At 39.2% G+C, this 14,871-nt stretch overlaps 1 protein-coding gene across 1 annotated transcript in view; it reads right to left on the bottom strand.

Annotated features, from left to right (window-relative positions):
• Positions 1-14,871, bottom strand: part of akap9 (A kinase (PRKA) anchor protein 9) — a 67,797-nt gene that overhangs the window by 26,545 nt on the left and 26,381 nt on the right. The window contains exons 16-22 of the mRNA XM_032536073.1: positions 14,297-14,357; positions 13,086-13,433; positions 12,266-12,538; positions 9,982-10,109; positions 8,971-9,167; positions 6,402-6,634; positions 606-768 (exon numbers count right to left, since the gene is read on the bottom strand). Of these exons, the coding sequence (XP_032391964.1) occupies positions 606-768; positions 6,402-6,634; positions 8,971-9,167; positions 9,982-10,109; positions 12,266-12,538; positions 13,086-13,433; positions 14,297-14,357 (1,403 nt within the window). The remainder of the gene's footprint in view (positions 1-605; positions 769-6,401; positions 6,635-8,970; positions 9,168-9,981; positions 10,110-12,265; positions 12,539-13,085; positions 13,434-14,296; positions 14,358-14,871) is intronic.

The raw sequence follows: 14,871 nt of genomic DNA, 5'->3' as shown, positions 1-14,871 counted from the left end.
ACCCAACTCCCTATGGACTGAGCTACTGCCACCCCACTTCCTGGTGAATCGAAGTTAAGGAAGCTTAAAGATTTTACTGTGTTCTCACGCAGATACCTTCCCCTCCAAAAACACAAACCCTCATGATTTAGTTGCCAAACACAAATTGGAGACAGGTTGACAAACAGAAATTACCATTTGTCAATCTGTCACCACAGATGGTCTCACACGCCTGTACTCTCCCTTTCAAACAGCTGATCCCATCACTCCCTGTAACACCCCCTCCCCCAAAAGGATGCACAGATGCTTTTTCACTTCAGTTCGTCATTATGCTCTCTGTTTTTTGTAATCATTCATTCTGACATACAGACACACATTATCACACCTACAATTAGAGAAATAGAGAGTACTGCCATTCATCCTATAAAAGAGGCTGTAAATAAATCCTATAAAGAAGCTGCAAACAGTGGATGACAGTACAGCGCAGACTTCCAACCCCACATAGAATTTAACCAACATTTAAATCAAATTAATGTAAAAGCAAGAAAGATAAAGAGGAACAAATTTATGTATTCCATGCTGATCATATTTCCTATAAATGAACACGTTTTTCAGAAAAAACTCACCCTCAGCCCGGTGAAGTTCCAGAGCCAGCTGCTCCCGTGCCCGGGCCTCCTCGGACAACCGTTCCTGCAGCTCCTCCTGCTTCTGAAGCAGTTCGTTCATCTCCTGGTTGTGGCGGAAGGACTCACGCATCAGCTCAGTCTGGGTCATCCTGGCATGTTCAAGCTGAGAGCGGGAGAGGAAAGAGTCACACAAGTAGAAGAGTTAGAGAAGAGTTGAAAGATGAAATTAAATTAGCTTAGAAGAACAGTCGTTGAAAGCCCTAAAGGGGAACTTTGATCTGATTTTATATTTAAAAGATCCTCATGAGTAGAACTACTCAAGGAGTTGATAACAGCTGTATAATTTCTTCTGTGGCTGATGATGTCATAAGGGTCAACTCGGTTTGGGCTTGAGGCATTTAAAAAAAAAAGGTCTGTCACAAATTGGAGGTGTGTGGTTTGAAAGAAAGTGTCCATTAAAGAGGCAGGGAGGATCAAATGAAATATGCTATTAAGCTGCATTACGAGAAGTGTAGATTCGAGATGCTTATGCTTCACCCACACTAATAGTTTTAATTATATCACTAAGTACTTTCAGCGGAATTATATAATGACGTAATTGATCGTATTACAGTATCGCACAAGAAATTTATGTTTTCCGATTTCATGTTGCAGAGCAAATTGTGATTCAAATCAAAATATTTAAAAAATGGTTATTGACATTCTTGTTTTTTTACAAATAAAACGTTTAGTCTCATGTAATGCATAACAGTGGACCACAGTTTATTGATCTCAATCTCCATTTGATTATTTTGACACGACTTAAAAAACATTTACCAACATGATATGAACGGAACCTAGAAAATATCCTTTAAAATATCATCTCATAATCATATCATTGATTTCAACCATATCTTTCAGCCCATTTGGAAAACACATTTTGTCTGCTTACTGCAATATACTGTATATATTGTAGATTTAGTTTAATACCAGTATCATTCAATTAAAAGATTTGCAGCTGGTAAGCAATTAATCTAATTTCAATACAAAATTAAGCAAGTTGTTTTAAGTTACTTAGAAAGCATTTTGTTGTCACCTTTAGGAATATACAGCCATTACAAAAGGCTAGACAAAACAGTTCACAGTCTTAAAGTCTGTCTGCACATTATGCATTAAGTACTGGTATTGGACAAAAAAGCAAATTGAAGTCAACAACAAAATGAGGTTAAGTGCAAATGTGACAGAAACACACTGAAATAATTATATCAAATTAGTTTAATAACCTTCAGGTCAGGTGACAGAATGCATCTTTTCCATGTGTCACAGCTATGAAGTCATCAAACTGCAATAACCCATGTTCCCATTAATTACTTTCCATAGATTACCATATCTCTCTGAGCAAAGGTCTTATTGTAACATTATGAGAACCAGGAAGTGGTAAGATGACCCTGGCACATAGAAGTCTTTCATCTTTCACCTACAGTTTCAAAAGCAGCACAGAAAGAGCTGCTGTGATCCTATGTGGAATGGCTTTTAAATTACATCATCTGCATGCACAGACCTGAACGACATAAAACAGGCTTTGGTGACTGTACCTATAAAATATTAATAAAACGCACAGTACTCTCCATCCAATGTACAGACTATTTGAAATTGCACTAACCCAATCTCTTCCTACAAATTAAAAACTCCATCACAGTTTAGATACAGTACATTTACCAGGTGTAAACTTACTGTATACGGAGGAGTAGGCAGGGAGATTTTGGAGATAACCTTAAGAAGGTGACCATTAGTCCTGTGATTGACATGCGAGATTTGCGTCTGTACCACAACAGCATTTTTCTCGTTCAAGGTGCTGCATAATGGGAAAGGTCGGGGAAGGGGTACACGAGATTCCACCTCGTACACATCCTGGTCCTCCCCTTCCATCCACGTGCTGCTCTGCATGCTTGAGTTCCAGTAAGAGCTGTAAGAATCCATGGTAAAAGATAGATGGATGAAGGAAGACCTTCTAGCCTCGGTTTGTTATGTTGAAGGTCCTTTTCTGGAATTATCAAAAGAGGTTCCCATTTGCCATAATCTGTCAGGTTGAGCTGTGCAACCCCAACTGAGAAAAAAAAGTCCAGTGGGGAATAAAGCTGTGAGCAACGTTGTGGTAGCTCCAAGCAACAATTTCTATGTGTTTACAACACACATAAGAAGAGTAAACAACAATTGGAGAGGGTCACATTCACACGTCACGTTAATCTCATGCTGCTGGTTGGAGGCAGAACAGGTTCCAGGTAAATGTCGAGAGAGAAAGTCATCCGATATTATGGGATTTCTTATGGTCCTACCAAAAAGTGTCATCCTCGACGGCAGGTGAAAGTCACATCTTGCTCCGGCAGTTTAAAAGGCATTCCTGTACACAACCACAGGAGGTTTGTAAACACAAAGGCAAGCATTTCTTCTCTTCGTGTCCTCTTTGAAGATCTCCAACCCTTTTTCTCTTTTCTCTCTGACCTTATTTCCTTAGAGTGAAACCATCTCATGCCGCTCGGTAAAGCTCACACCCCCACGTCTGCTCCGGCTTGCTATCCTCTCTCTCATTGGAGATTCATCAACAATACTATGCTGCCGTAGCAACCCCGACCTGCAGGGAAGCCTCCCAGGGGCCCCTTTTAATTGTTTAGTCCAAGCGGCAGCCAGCCGAGGGTGAAAGGACAGCGCTTGGATCTTAAGTCTTTCACGCTTTCTTTTTTACTTCTTTCTAGGATTGCTGTCATTTCCTCTCTACGCATGCTCCCCTTCTCATTCCATAATATTACTCACTGTAGCCGGATCTCTCTGTCCTGTCAGGCAAGGCTTACTTACCCAAGGCAGGCTACTGTCACTATGTTACACTCACTTAGCCTCCGTCTACCCACATGTTCTTAAAAAAAAAAAAGGATTAAATTCCAGACTTCCATGCTAGGTTTTCACCACTCAAGACGAGAGGATTGCTCTTCCACTTCCTACATTGATCGCACGCAGCAGGATAGTGTTCAGCAAAAGTGGGAGGGAAGCAGGTGTGGCTTCTATCATTCGAGCCAGGTAGATTTAGCAGATAGAGCAGAGGCTCTCCATGTATATATAAATAACCTACAGAGAGCAAACGCCCTTCCCACAAAAAAGTTGTCAAACTGGATTCAGTCCCAATGTAGCAGCAGAAAGAAGCATAAGGCATTCTGACATGCTGCCTCTTGGTCCCACCTACTGTATCTGTTTGGCATGTCAACCATCACACTGACTGCACACAAACAATTTCCACGTCTCACTGGCAGATAATGGGAGTGGACAGTAAGTTAGCAAGCACCTTCTCCAGGCAAATCATTTACGGCAGTAGTTTAACAAAGACACTTAACATTCCTGACCGGCTTGTGTCATGAATCTCTGCTTCTCAGACAAGAAGTGACGACCCAGCACCGCTTACAGACAAGACTAATGTATATCAGATCAATAGCAGCAAGGAAATCATTGAACAAACCATTAAGTGGTTTTGTTGATTACAAGTTTATTGTGCTGTTAACGGTGTGTACTTGGAGGAGATGCAAACAGTGTAACACATAATTTGCTTGTAAAATCTATGGTGTGATTTTAATGGGGATGCAATTTAGGATTAGTTTACTTTCTTGACTAATTTATCGTCATAAAAAAAAAAAAAACATGATTTCCCAGAACCCATGTTAACATTTACTGTATAAATTATTTAGTGCTGTTAGTTAAGTGCGTTATTATTGGCGTTAACGCAAACCGATTTTAACAGCGTAATTTTTTTTATAGCAAGATGTTTTCACACCGGATCTAGCTAGACCGGAAACAAAACAACAGGCACGCCCCTACACATTTGTTAGGGCTTGCAAGCCGGCCAAAGAGTAGTAATGTTAAGTTTTGAGTGGATGGCAAGCGATTCTGAATGGAAAGTTTACTTTTTGAAAGTTGCCAAATGATTCCATTGACAAGATTAAAGGGATCTGTGTGTTTTGTTGTTGTGAACTGAGCAAACAGCTGATGCGAATTCTCCGCACCCTCGTCAAAGAATTATTTTCACCCTTTTATTGATGGACAGTGTTACATTGTGTGAGAGATTATTTGCTATAAGCCTATGTTGTTTAAAAAAAAAAACATTTGCACAAAGCAAGCCGATCCACTTTTCCATGTTGATAAGAGCATTAAAATGAGAAAAAAATAATACTGGGACAAAAGAAATTAAAAGGACATTTAAATAAAATATGTGATTCATTGAGAGTTAACTATGACATTAATGCGATTAAATATTTTAATTGTTTGACAGCACTAAAATTATTTTTGCTGGAACCAGTAATTTTTCTGGCAGTTTTGCATAATTGTTTTTTGTTTAAATAATGGATTGTTTATCAAATTCTTTGCAGATTTATAAAATTATGAATTCAGCACTGTTGTTTATTTACAACTCACTGTTAGTGAACCAAAACAAAATATCTTCAGTTTGTGACACCAAAGTATAGAAATGTACAGCGTGTATAAGTTCTAGTGCTAAACAAATGATTCAATAGATAACATTCAATCAACCGTCACTGCGGTGTAGATGGATGCTTCAACAACAGTGATGCTCGTCCTCGGCCTGAAATGTCTTTAAAGCTATTTTTAGATCGACAAGATAAAACCCATCTCAGCGTAAGTAACGCATGAATTACAGCCAACGGGAAGATGGGATGTGCTGTGCAGTTACAGTAACACATTCAATGGCCTAGTTAAACTGGCCCTGTCTCTGTGGGCTGACACTGGACACAGCAGGCTACTGACTACGATAGGCTGATCGACCAGACAATAGCTCAGTGAAAATACAGTTTGTATCTATAGGCAACCACTGAGAATGAGGCAGCTCTTTTGTGTGTGAATTCTAGACAGGCCAACTTTGTTGCTGGCCACATTCTGCAGTCTCATCCCCATTATGCCTCCATGAACGGGCGTAGAAACCCACAGCGGGGGCTAACAGGGTTGAGTGTGGATATTTAAATGTTTTGACAAAGCCTAAATGTGTCACTAGAGCTTTCTGCACAAACACACACAGGACTGTTCATGAAGAATTCAATGAATTTCTACCTGAAAAGAACCTACTTCACTTGACAAAGCACTTCAACTATAACTACAACACTGGAGTATTGAAAGTTGGCATCAAATGTTTGGTCAGAATATTAGGCGGGTTTGGTCATACTTTGATTATATTATCCTACTCTATGTAAACCAAGGAACTTTTTTAAATCAGTATATATTAATATATAATGGTTTATATTTTTGGAAATGTGCTTTTTTTGCAGAGAGTTAGATGAAGATATTGATTCTGCCGTCTCACTGGCAACCGGTCCTGTCCCGGCACAAAACCCCCCGTAAAACTGAATTGTCATTTCTACATGTTGTTTTCTTGGAGATATAGCATCTTAATTAGTGAGTTGTACAGGTGCTGGTATGCAGATTGTTACCTTTTAAGAGAGGCAGGCTAGTCGTTTTCCCATTTCCAGTCTTTATGCTAATCACTGGCGGCATATTTTTCATGATAAAATAAAAGGTTTAAAAACATGTTTCTGTCCCGCAGCAAAGTATAGCATTGAAACTTTTGTATTGGCACCAATGTAACATTTTCAAAAGGCTAGACAGCCCTACTATCATAAATTATTATAGTATTTTATGCCTTACAGTAACTGATGCTTTAGATTAAACACTAGAAGAGTTACTTAGCGAGCAGAAAGTGCAATACACATCCAGACGAGTGTCCAACGGTACATTGATCCCAGGCCACTTAACCAACAACGCTTGTACCTGGTTGCTGGTGTCGCTGATGGCCATCAACATCTTTTCCAGAGCAGTTTGGAGTCGTCTGCTTATGCCCATTAGAAGCTCGTCATTCTCTAGCTGTGTCCCCGCCCCATGCAGCAGGTCGTCCATCATCTGCTGGGACACCTCCAGACCCTCGCCAACCTCCGTCTCCCCAGACCACAAACTCCCATCGTCAGCGGCGGCCTCGCTGCCATGGCAACTTTCTGCAGAGTGACCTGATATGACAATAAGAACAGAGGGCAGAAAATAATCACACACCATACCTGAAGTATCGGTACATTACATTATCAACACATTTCAAGTTCACTAGGATACAACAGCTTCCTAGCAAAGCTTGCATATTTTTTTTTAACCTGTATGCCTAATCTTAAAAAATATAAACCAGGATACTGTAAGAAAATAATCAGCACAGTTATATAAAATTCTGCAAGAACAATACAAATTTAGCTTCTTAAAACCATTTGACGCTAGCATGATAAAAAAATTAATTGGTGTTAGTCTTGGTGTAGGACAAGAACTACTTTTAAAATTTCTTGTTGTGAGTATTTTACAAAGCAGTGTTAAATAATCAGAACCATAAAAAGTTGGAGGTATACTGTACATCAGTGATTCCCAAAGTGGGGGTCGGGACCCACAGGGGGGTCGCGAGCCAGAGAGGGGGGGGGGGGGGGGGGGGGGGGGGGGGGGGGGGGGGGGTCGCAAGTTGATTTCCAGAAATAAAACAAAAAATTTACAAAACGATTAGAAATAGCATGTGTTGGCCATGATTTTAACACAAGATAAAACTAGTGGCGGAATTAAAAATGAAACCAAGCAGATAAATAAAAAGGGAACGGCTCTTTTGATCTTCTTTGACCACTCTGACCCCTGAGGTCATCGCGACAGATTTACGACAGAATCAGCTGTAGCAGGGCGGTGTGCAGCGTGACTGAATGTGGAGGAGGATCTCCGAGTAGCGGTCTCCAACATTAAACCAGGACTGGACTCTGTCCCCCAAACATACTGCACATCTCATTAGGTTAAGTTCAAATTAAAGAAATGAGTGAATTACTGTAGAATAATGTTACGGCTGTTGTGTTATTTTGTGTTGTCAATATGCTCGTGTTTGGAGACGCCTGTAGTGCGTGCGCGGTTGCGCGCAATGTTTATGTACGTTTAAAGTGTGTGTGTGTGGGGGGGTCACAAGTCACTTGCCCCGTTACTTTGGGGGTCGTGGGCTGAAGGTTTAGGGAACCCCTGCTGTACATCATCCGGTTCAAATGACACGACTGTGCCTTTAAGCTTCACAGTATAGTCTGCATTTAATTATTTGACTTTGAAACCACATTATCAGAGAATATTAATGATAGTAGCAGGCAGCAAGACGGCTCAAAATTTACATTGTTTAACATAACAATTTCTTTTATATGAAAAATATTTTGTATTGGAACAACAAACTGGGACAGAGCAGTGGAGCTTTTAAAGCAGAGGCAGAATAGAGTCATTATGCTGACAGAATTATGCAAGTCACTGGTTATTACAAAATGTAATTATTTTCATCAGAATTTCAGGGATTTAAACTCACCATAACCATCGCAATGTGTAAAATGTCAGGAGGTCTATGGTCAAATACAATTAGTCATATGCGACCCAATATAACAGCATATTTTAGAAGATACTTTTTTCATGAAAAGAAACTGATCAAAAACAAAACTGAAATATAACATTATAGGACAATTCTTGAAGTGCTGAGTCACATGAAACACCTACAGTCAATATTAGGATTAGCTGGTAACATGAGACTTTGTTGTCTTTAGTTCCCATGGAGTCACCACCTTCACTTATAATAAGCCATTCAGACGGCAGGCAAATCTGATATTTTTCTGACATTTGACTCTCAGTACTCACTGCCCAAGCTGTTATTAATTTGCATGTGATCACATTCAATTTGTGCATGAGAAGTGTACACATGCAAACATACACATACTGGTGGTGTGCTTTCAATTTTAGAAAAATACCCACAAATACTAGGCTTGGTGAAGATAGAGAGAAGGATCTACGATTTGCTTATGCAATAGCATCATGTAGTCATGGTACAGTATTGCTTCTTTGCACTGGACTATATTAGCAGCAGAGGAGGTTCAACTGCAGCTAGACACTGGATTTTAAATCAAATTTGAAATCTAAAACACTCCAACACTCCAATAAATGTAGTTTAAAACAGTTTTACACTACTTGGTTTGCAAATGTTTCGCATTTGTATTTTACCAAATACAAACTGATTCGAAACGCTATAAAATACCACAATGCTAATGCAAGTGTAGCTGCAATGGTGCAAAAACTGCAATGCACAGATTTTTTTTTTATAAATCCCTATACTGAGGTGTTGTATAGGGTGTCAGTGTCTACATATTGCATTTAGTAGGTTTTTTGTTCTGTTTTCTGATGTCTTGTCTTGCTTTCTTGCTAAACTACAAAAAACATATTTGGGTGGATGGGTTGTTGAACCTGTTGCCCAAACACAAAGGCCAGCATTTACCCTAAAATATTACTGAGACCTGATGTTACTTGCCTGCAGCATGAGATCTGATGGGCTCGGCGTTAGCTCTCTGTGTGGTAGAATGGGGCGTGGCTGCCTGCTGCCCTTGACTGGAAGCATCACGTAGACTCTGCATGTGGAGCCCCATCGTTTCCTCCGCTGCTGCAGTAGTCTTCAGGACGTCAACCAGCACCTGACTAAGCTTCTCATTGGCCGTACGCAGGACGTTTCTGAAAGCAGTAACAGTTATGTTAAAAACAATTACAGGGAAGATGAGTTTCTTCTTAATATCTGTAGTTTTATTGAAAAACAAAATGTTAACTGGCTAAAATAAAGACTTGAAGCGATTAACGCCATATTGGTCACGGTTTGACAGACAACATAACAACACTGAGTCTACTTAAATGAATAATAAGAGATAAGATGTGTGTGTATTGGCTGCAGTGATGTATATGTGAATAATACTACTAAATAATATTTGTGGTACTTACCATTATAGTTATAGGATTTGCAATGCCTGATAGGGTACCGGTGCAATATTTTTATATATAGATATGCTATGTTATAATTGATATGGTATTAAGTAATTTGGCATTGTGCAATACAGAAGTTATTGACCACAGCATTAGTTAACAGGAAAGTGTGGGTTCTCTTCTGTTCTTCTGTGATTGTGAAGAAAGGCAGGGGGTATGGTGTGAGGTTTTATTAGATGTTTATTGAAGCACTGTACGAGATAACGTATGATTGTGTTTCTATGTAGGTTAATTGTATGTTTATTGTGTGTTTATGCGCGGTGTCGCCATTTCGTTTCTCTCGAATGCCCAAGATTCATTTCTCATATAGGACACAATAAAAGCTTTTCTTATCTTAATTTGGCTTCAATCATATAATTATGTTTTGAAATTACAAAAAGCACCAACACAAACAATGATAAAGGACCAATTGAATATATTTGGAATATAAAGAATATTCTTCATCATGGAGCATCTCTGTGCATAATGTTTTACTATGAGGAATAAGCAGGAATAAAGTTTCTTTCACTACCTTTCAGTGTCCTTATTAGAGGATTCTCTTTCCTCTTGTGATGACAGGTTGCCTCTACCAGCCTGCTTTATTCCCGGCCCGCCGGGATCTTCCTCAACTTCTTCTTGGCTGTTTCCCTTCTTTAATGCATGGACGGGCAAGAGAGAAAACACAGACAGCATCCCAGTCATTGCAAAGTTGCAGTTGAATAAACAGACTCCTGAAAACTCTAGACAGCAAACGTCAGAGTGGCTGTATGTGCGACTATTAGTAAAACTGCATTCAAATAAGGCACAGCAAGGGGCACGTAGACACACTGCCTCTTTTAATGAGCACACAGACGCGCACAAAAACAAAGACGCACTTTTAACTCTCTTGGAGCTGAGAAAAACAGTGCTATCTTTGTGGTGCTATGGCAACAGGTGCACCTGAGGCACAGTGACATGCAGAGGCAACAGCTCCATCTCCTGAAAGAACTGCAGAAATACAGCTCCTCTTTTCCACTCAATTCACTCCCAGACACTGCACTGTGCAGAGACTGCCGATGAGCAAGAGCAGCACTGACTTCAGTCAAAGAATCACTTCTTCAGAAGGATGAGAGCTCATTCTGAATGACTGTTTTATAGTTTCCTGAGTAACAGACAACATACAGTGCTGTATACTCTGAGATCAGAAAAATGTAAATGTCTCTAAAGCCTAAACATGTTTATGACAAAGAAATGGAAATTATTTTGGATTCCACAAATCACACGATTCCACTATACTGAAATCTGTTTCTTATGTTTTGCCCATCACAATTTACATTTAATTTACATATTAACATGCTAATATCATTACTTTATATATTTGAACAGATTTAAAGTTACATGAACATGGTATAAAAAGGGTGAATTAGGTATTTTGACATGTTTAACTAAATAATGCTTTATGCCCTATAATATGAGCTAAAGACTACTTTATTTTTCAGTAATTTGGCATTAATTTGCATACAAACACAGATCATGTTTTAAAATATCAAATACAAACATTTCAATTAATTCCTAGTTCATAATTTGTTTTTTAAACTTGAAAACTTAAATTTGAAATCTAAAGCTGCTTTATCCTATTCTTTGGGCCAAGACGAGGTTTGAGTTTGTCCAAAAGTAATGTAATTTATTTATTTCAAGACAGGGACAGTGCACAATAAAACATTAATCTTGTACAACAAGAGAATAAGCGTTGTGCCAGGTTCTAGCTGTTTGCTATTTTACACCTGTAGTCCCTGGGCAGGTTGATGGACAAATACATATGAAATTAGTATAGAGAAAGAAAGTTATTAAATAAAATAACAGAAAAAGGCAAAGAGACAATGTATGAAACAGATATATAGAAACATGGAAGCAGTTTCAACAGTCTCTCCCTCTTCCTCTCCCTCTCTTACCCTCCCTCCCTCTCTCTCTCTCTCTGTCTTTCAAAGATGCTTCTGCTTTCTGTAGATTACCTCCCCAATGTTTACCTTGATGAAATTCTTTACTAAATGAGATAAGTCAGGTGAATTTAGGAGAGAATAGCATAATAATGTGTGTAAACAGCTTTTTAAAACTCATCTGAGCCAATAACGGAAGCTTAAGAAGTTTTTGATCCTTGCTGTACCACCACCAAGAGTGTGTTAGAGCAACTCATCTCACAAAGAACACTGAACCTGACAGCCACTGCAATCACACAGTTAAAGCTTAATCATGCAATAAACGGTTAGTGAAAGCCTAGCAGGCCCTGGGATTAGCTCTCTAAGGAATAAGGAAAAGAAAAAGAAAAAATTACAAATCAACATGAGGAAACAATTGCTTGCAGAGTAGATAAGAAAGTATATACGATCAAGAAACTAAGTTGTTATTCTTGACAGTTGTAGATAAACAAATGGGCTTCCAATGAAACCATTAAAAAGGTTGTGAGAGACAATTACAAACTATTTTTCCTAATATTGGTAGTGGTTGTATGGTATTATTAAAAGAACGGTTTTAATTAGTCCCTTGCATTAGTAATAGGTCACAAGTTTAAACACAACAATATAAAACTACTTTTATCACATTATTGATTCACATTATTGTTGCATTTAAACCAATGCACTGTGAGCAGGTAGAAAAGCAGTGAAAACTTGCATAATCAATGATAGAGTAATCCATGCCACACCTGCATTGCGACAAAGTGCATCTGAAAATGAATGACACAGCAGTAATAAATTCTCTTAGATGAAATGAATGAAATTTGTGGCGTGGTGAAAGTAGATCAGCACATTACGTGTGACAGCTCAGTTGGTGACACTGACCTGCTCATGTCCTGATTCAGTTTTCAGGAGCTCCTCTTTTAACTTTCTGATCTCTGCATCCCTGTCCTCCAGCTCTCTCTCCAGTCTCTCCTTCTCCACTTCCCCCAGCCAGGCGCCTGAGGTGAGAGGAGCTCTGCAAGTCATCCGCTCCTCATTCTCCATCTCCTCTTTATCTGACCGGGTCTGCATGGAGGCACTTCTCTGGCAGGCACGCTTGTTGATACGAGCCAGCTCAATCTGCTGTGCAAACTCCACTGACATCTGAACTATGGCCTGTCAGAACATATGGATCCAGAAATATAGTGTCTTAGGACTCTATGTGATATTGAGACACAGAGATCTACAGTAGGTATTATTAACAATGCTGGGATCAAATGTGTAAGTTTCCTCATACAGATTTTTTTTAAAGCTGGATAAATTAATGTAGTGTATCTATGGTTGCAACTACTCATTATTTTCATTATTGTGCTGATTATTTTTTTGATTAATTGACTAAATGATTGGTCTATAAAATGTCAGACAAACGTGAGGACCTCAGATGACATCTTTCAGTGTCTTTTTTTGTTTGACCTGCAGTCCACAACCCAAAGATATTCAGTTTACTATCACAAGAGCAAGATAAACTTTCATTACTTTTTGGAAGCTAGAACAATACACTTTTTGATTCATCAATTATTTATACACCAACTATTAATTTCAACTTCAACTGTTTCCTTTATTAACAAAAACACTTAATGCAATTGTCTTCTGTTAACAGTTTTATTGATACCGACTAGACACATGAGTTGCATATAAAAAAAAAAAATGCATCACTGCCTACCTTGGCAACTTCTTCCTCCACTCTCTCCCAGTGTTGTCGGTCTTCCAGCACAAGCTGCCCAACTGCCCTGAGGCTCTCACTGGAATCTCCAGCACCGCTTATACCATTGAGATTCTGCTCTTTCTCTCCTCTCGTCTCTTGACGCTCCTCTTTTATCTTCTGCTGTGCCTTTTCTTCAGTAAGTCTCCTCAGCTCTCTGTTGTGCTGCTCTTTGAGAGCAGCTACTTCTTGGACATATTTGTGGTAGAGAGCTTTCCTCAGTGCCTGCAGCTGTGCTGTCAGGCCTGCAGACCTGACAGGCCAGCACAATGCCACACCTCCCTCTGACAGTTCCTGCTCACCCAGGTCCTGCAAAGAGCGAGAAAAGCAAAAAAAAGAGGGATAAAGGGAGGGCTTACAAAAGCAAAAATAATGTAGCAGAAAACAGCAGCCATAGTGTGTTCAAATATAAGTTCTTCAAGGCTGGTCCTGAAATAAACGGATCCTTTTTACTGTATCTAAGCCCCGCCCGGCTTTAGACCACTGTTAATACACTGTTTTGTTGTCTCCACCCCCCAAGGAGGATAAAGTGATAAAGAGATGTCTTGCATTGCATTACAGCTACATTTTCCCCCAACACACTACCACTCTGTCTTGTGATGAACCCATTTCTTTTCTGTTCTGTTTCTTTTCTGTCTCACAGTTATTTGGCTTCTTCAGGACCAATTGCCTCAAGCTTAACATTTCCAATCCAAATGTCTCATCCAATCTCAAGTGTATTACGCCCATTTCCCCCCCCCCCTTCTCTCCCTCACTGATCTCTGCACAGTCAAACAAGTTGTGGAAACTTTTAGGGTTGGAGGGAGGGAAAGACAAACTAAGGCACGATGGAAGTTCTGAGACTGTGACTGAGAGATGGCTGAAATGGAGTGCAGCTCATTCACGCAAGGCAGAATCCTCTATTCATATGAGTACAGCCGCTTGGCTCATGAGCAACACGCTAAAACGGTAAGTTATGTAACGTAGAATCCTTTTAATTGTTAAGATACAGGACCGTTCATGATGCTGCTTCTGGAGCAACGCTGGAGTATTTAGGGCACGTTTTAGCCTAAAGGCTGCAACTGCCCTCTCTCACCCACCCTTACTGTCATAGCGTCTTAATGTACACGTTTCAGCTCGTAGTAAAATGTGATGCATGTGACATGGAAGATTTAGATGAGGGCAAAATGTACCAGCCAAACCTTTAGTTCATCTCCGTGCTCCTCCATCCTCTCACAGCTGGACTCTGGAGCACTGAGCAAGCCAAAAGAGAAAACGAGAAGTCATTTTATTTGTTCTACAACCTCAGATATAGTTCACAATTCAATACATTTTTTTCTCAATTCTCTTTAAAATGAATTACCAGTATTAGGTAAAATGTAAATTCTTAAAATGTACCAATAAGGAACATGAAGTAGCTCACTGGGACTATGGTTTGTATCTTAACTACATTCATATCAGTCAAGTAAAGATTTTGAAACTAGCTGAGCTTACATGCTTTTTGGTTGTAAGCATAAAGGTCTAAATATGTTGGGTGCTAGGCATTTGAACAGCCATCTAGGATCCAGGATAATATAAGACTATTAATAAGACAACATTAAACATATACATACATTGTGAAAGTAGAAAGACAAATTATATCCTATCTACGGCCACAACTAATGATTCATTTCTTGATTACTAGATTAATTGTTTTTTTTTCTATAAAATGTCTACAAAATAGAGAACTTTTTTATTATGACAAATTTCTTATAATTTCCTAGAGTCC

The sequence above is a fragment of the Etheostoma spectabile genome, chromosome 14 (assembly GCF_008692095.1).
Source record: "Etheostoma spectabile isolate EspeVRDwgs_2016 chromosome 14, UIUC_Espe_1.0, whole genome shotgun sequence".
NCBI lineage: Eukaryota > Metazoa > Chordata > Actinopteri > Perciformes > Percidae > Etheostoma > Etheostoma spectabile.
This window is presented reverse-complemented; position numbering and strand designations above follow the sequence as displayed.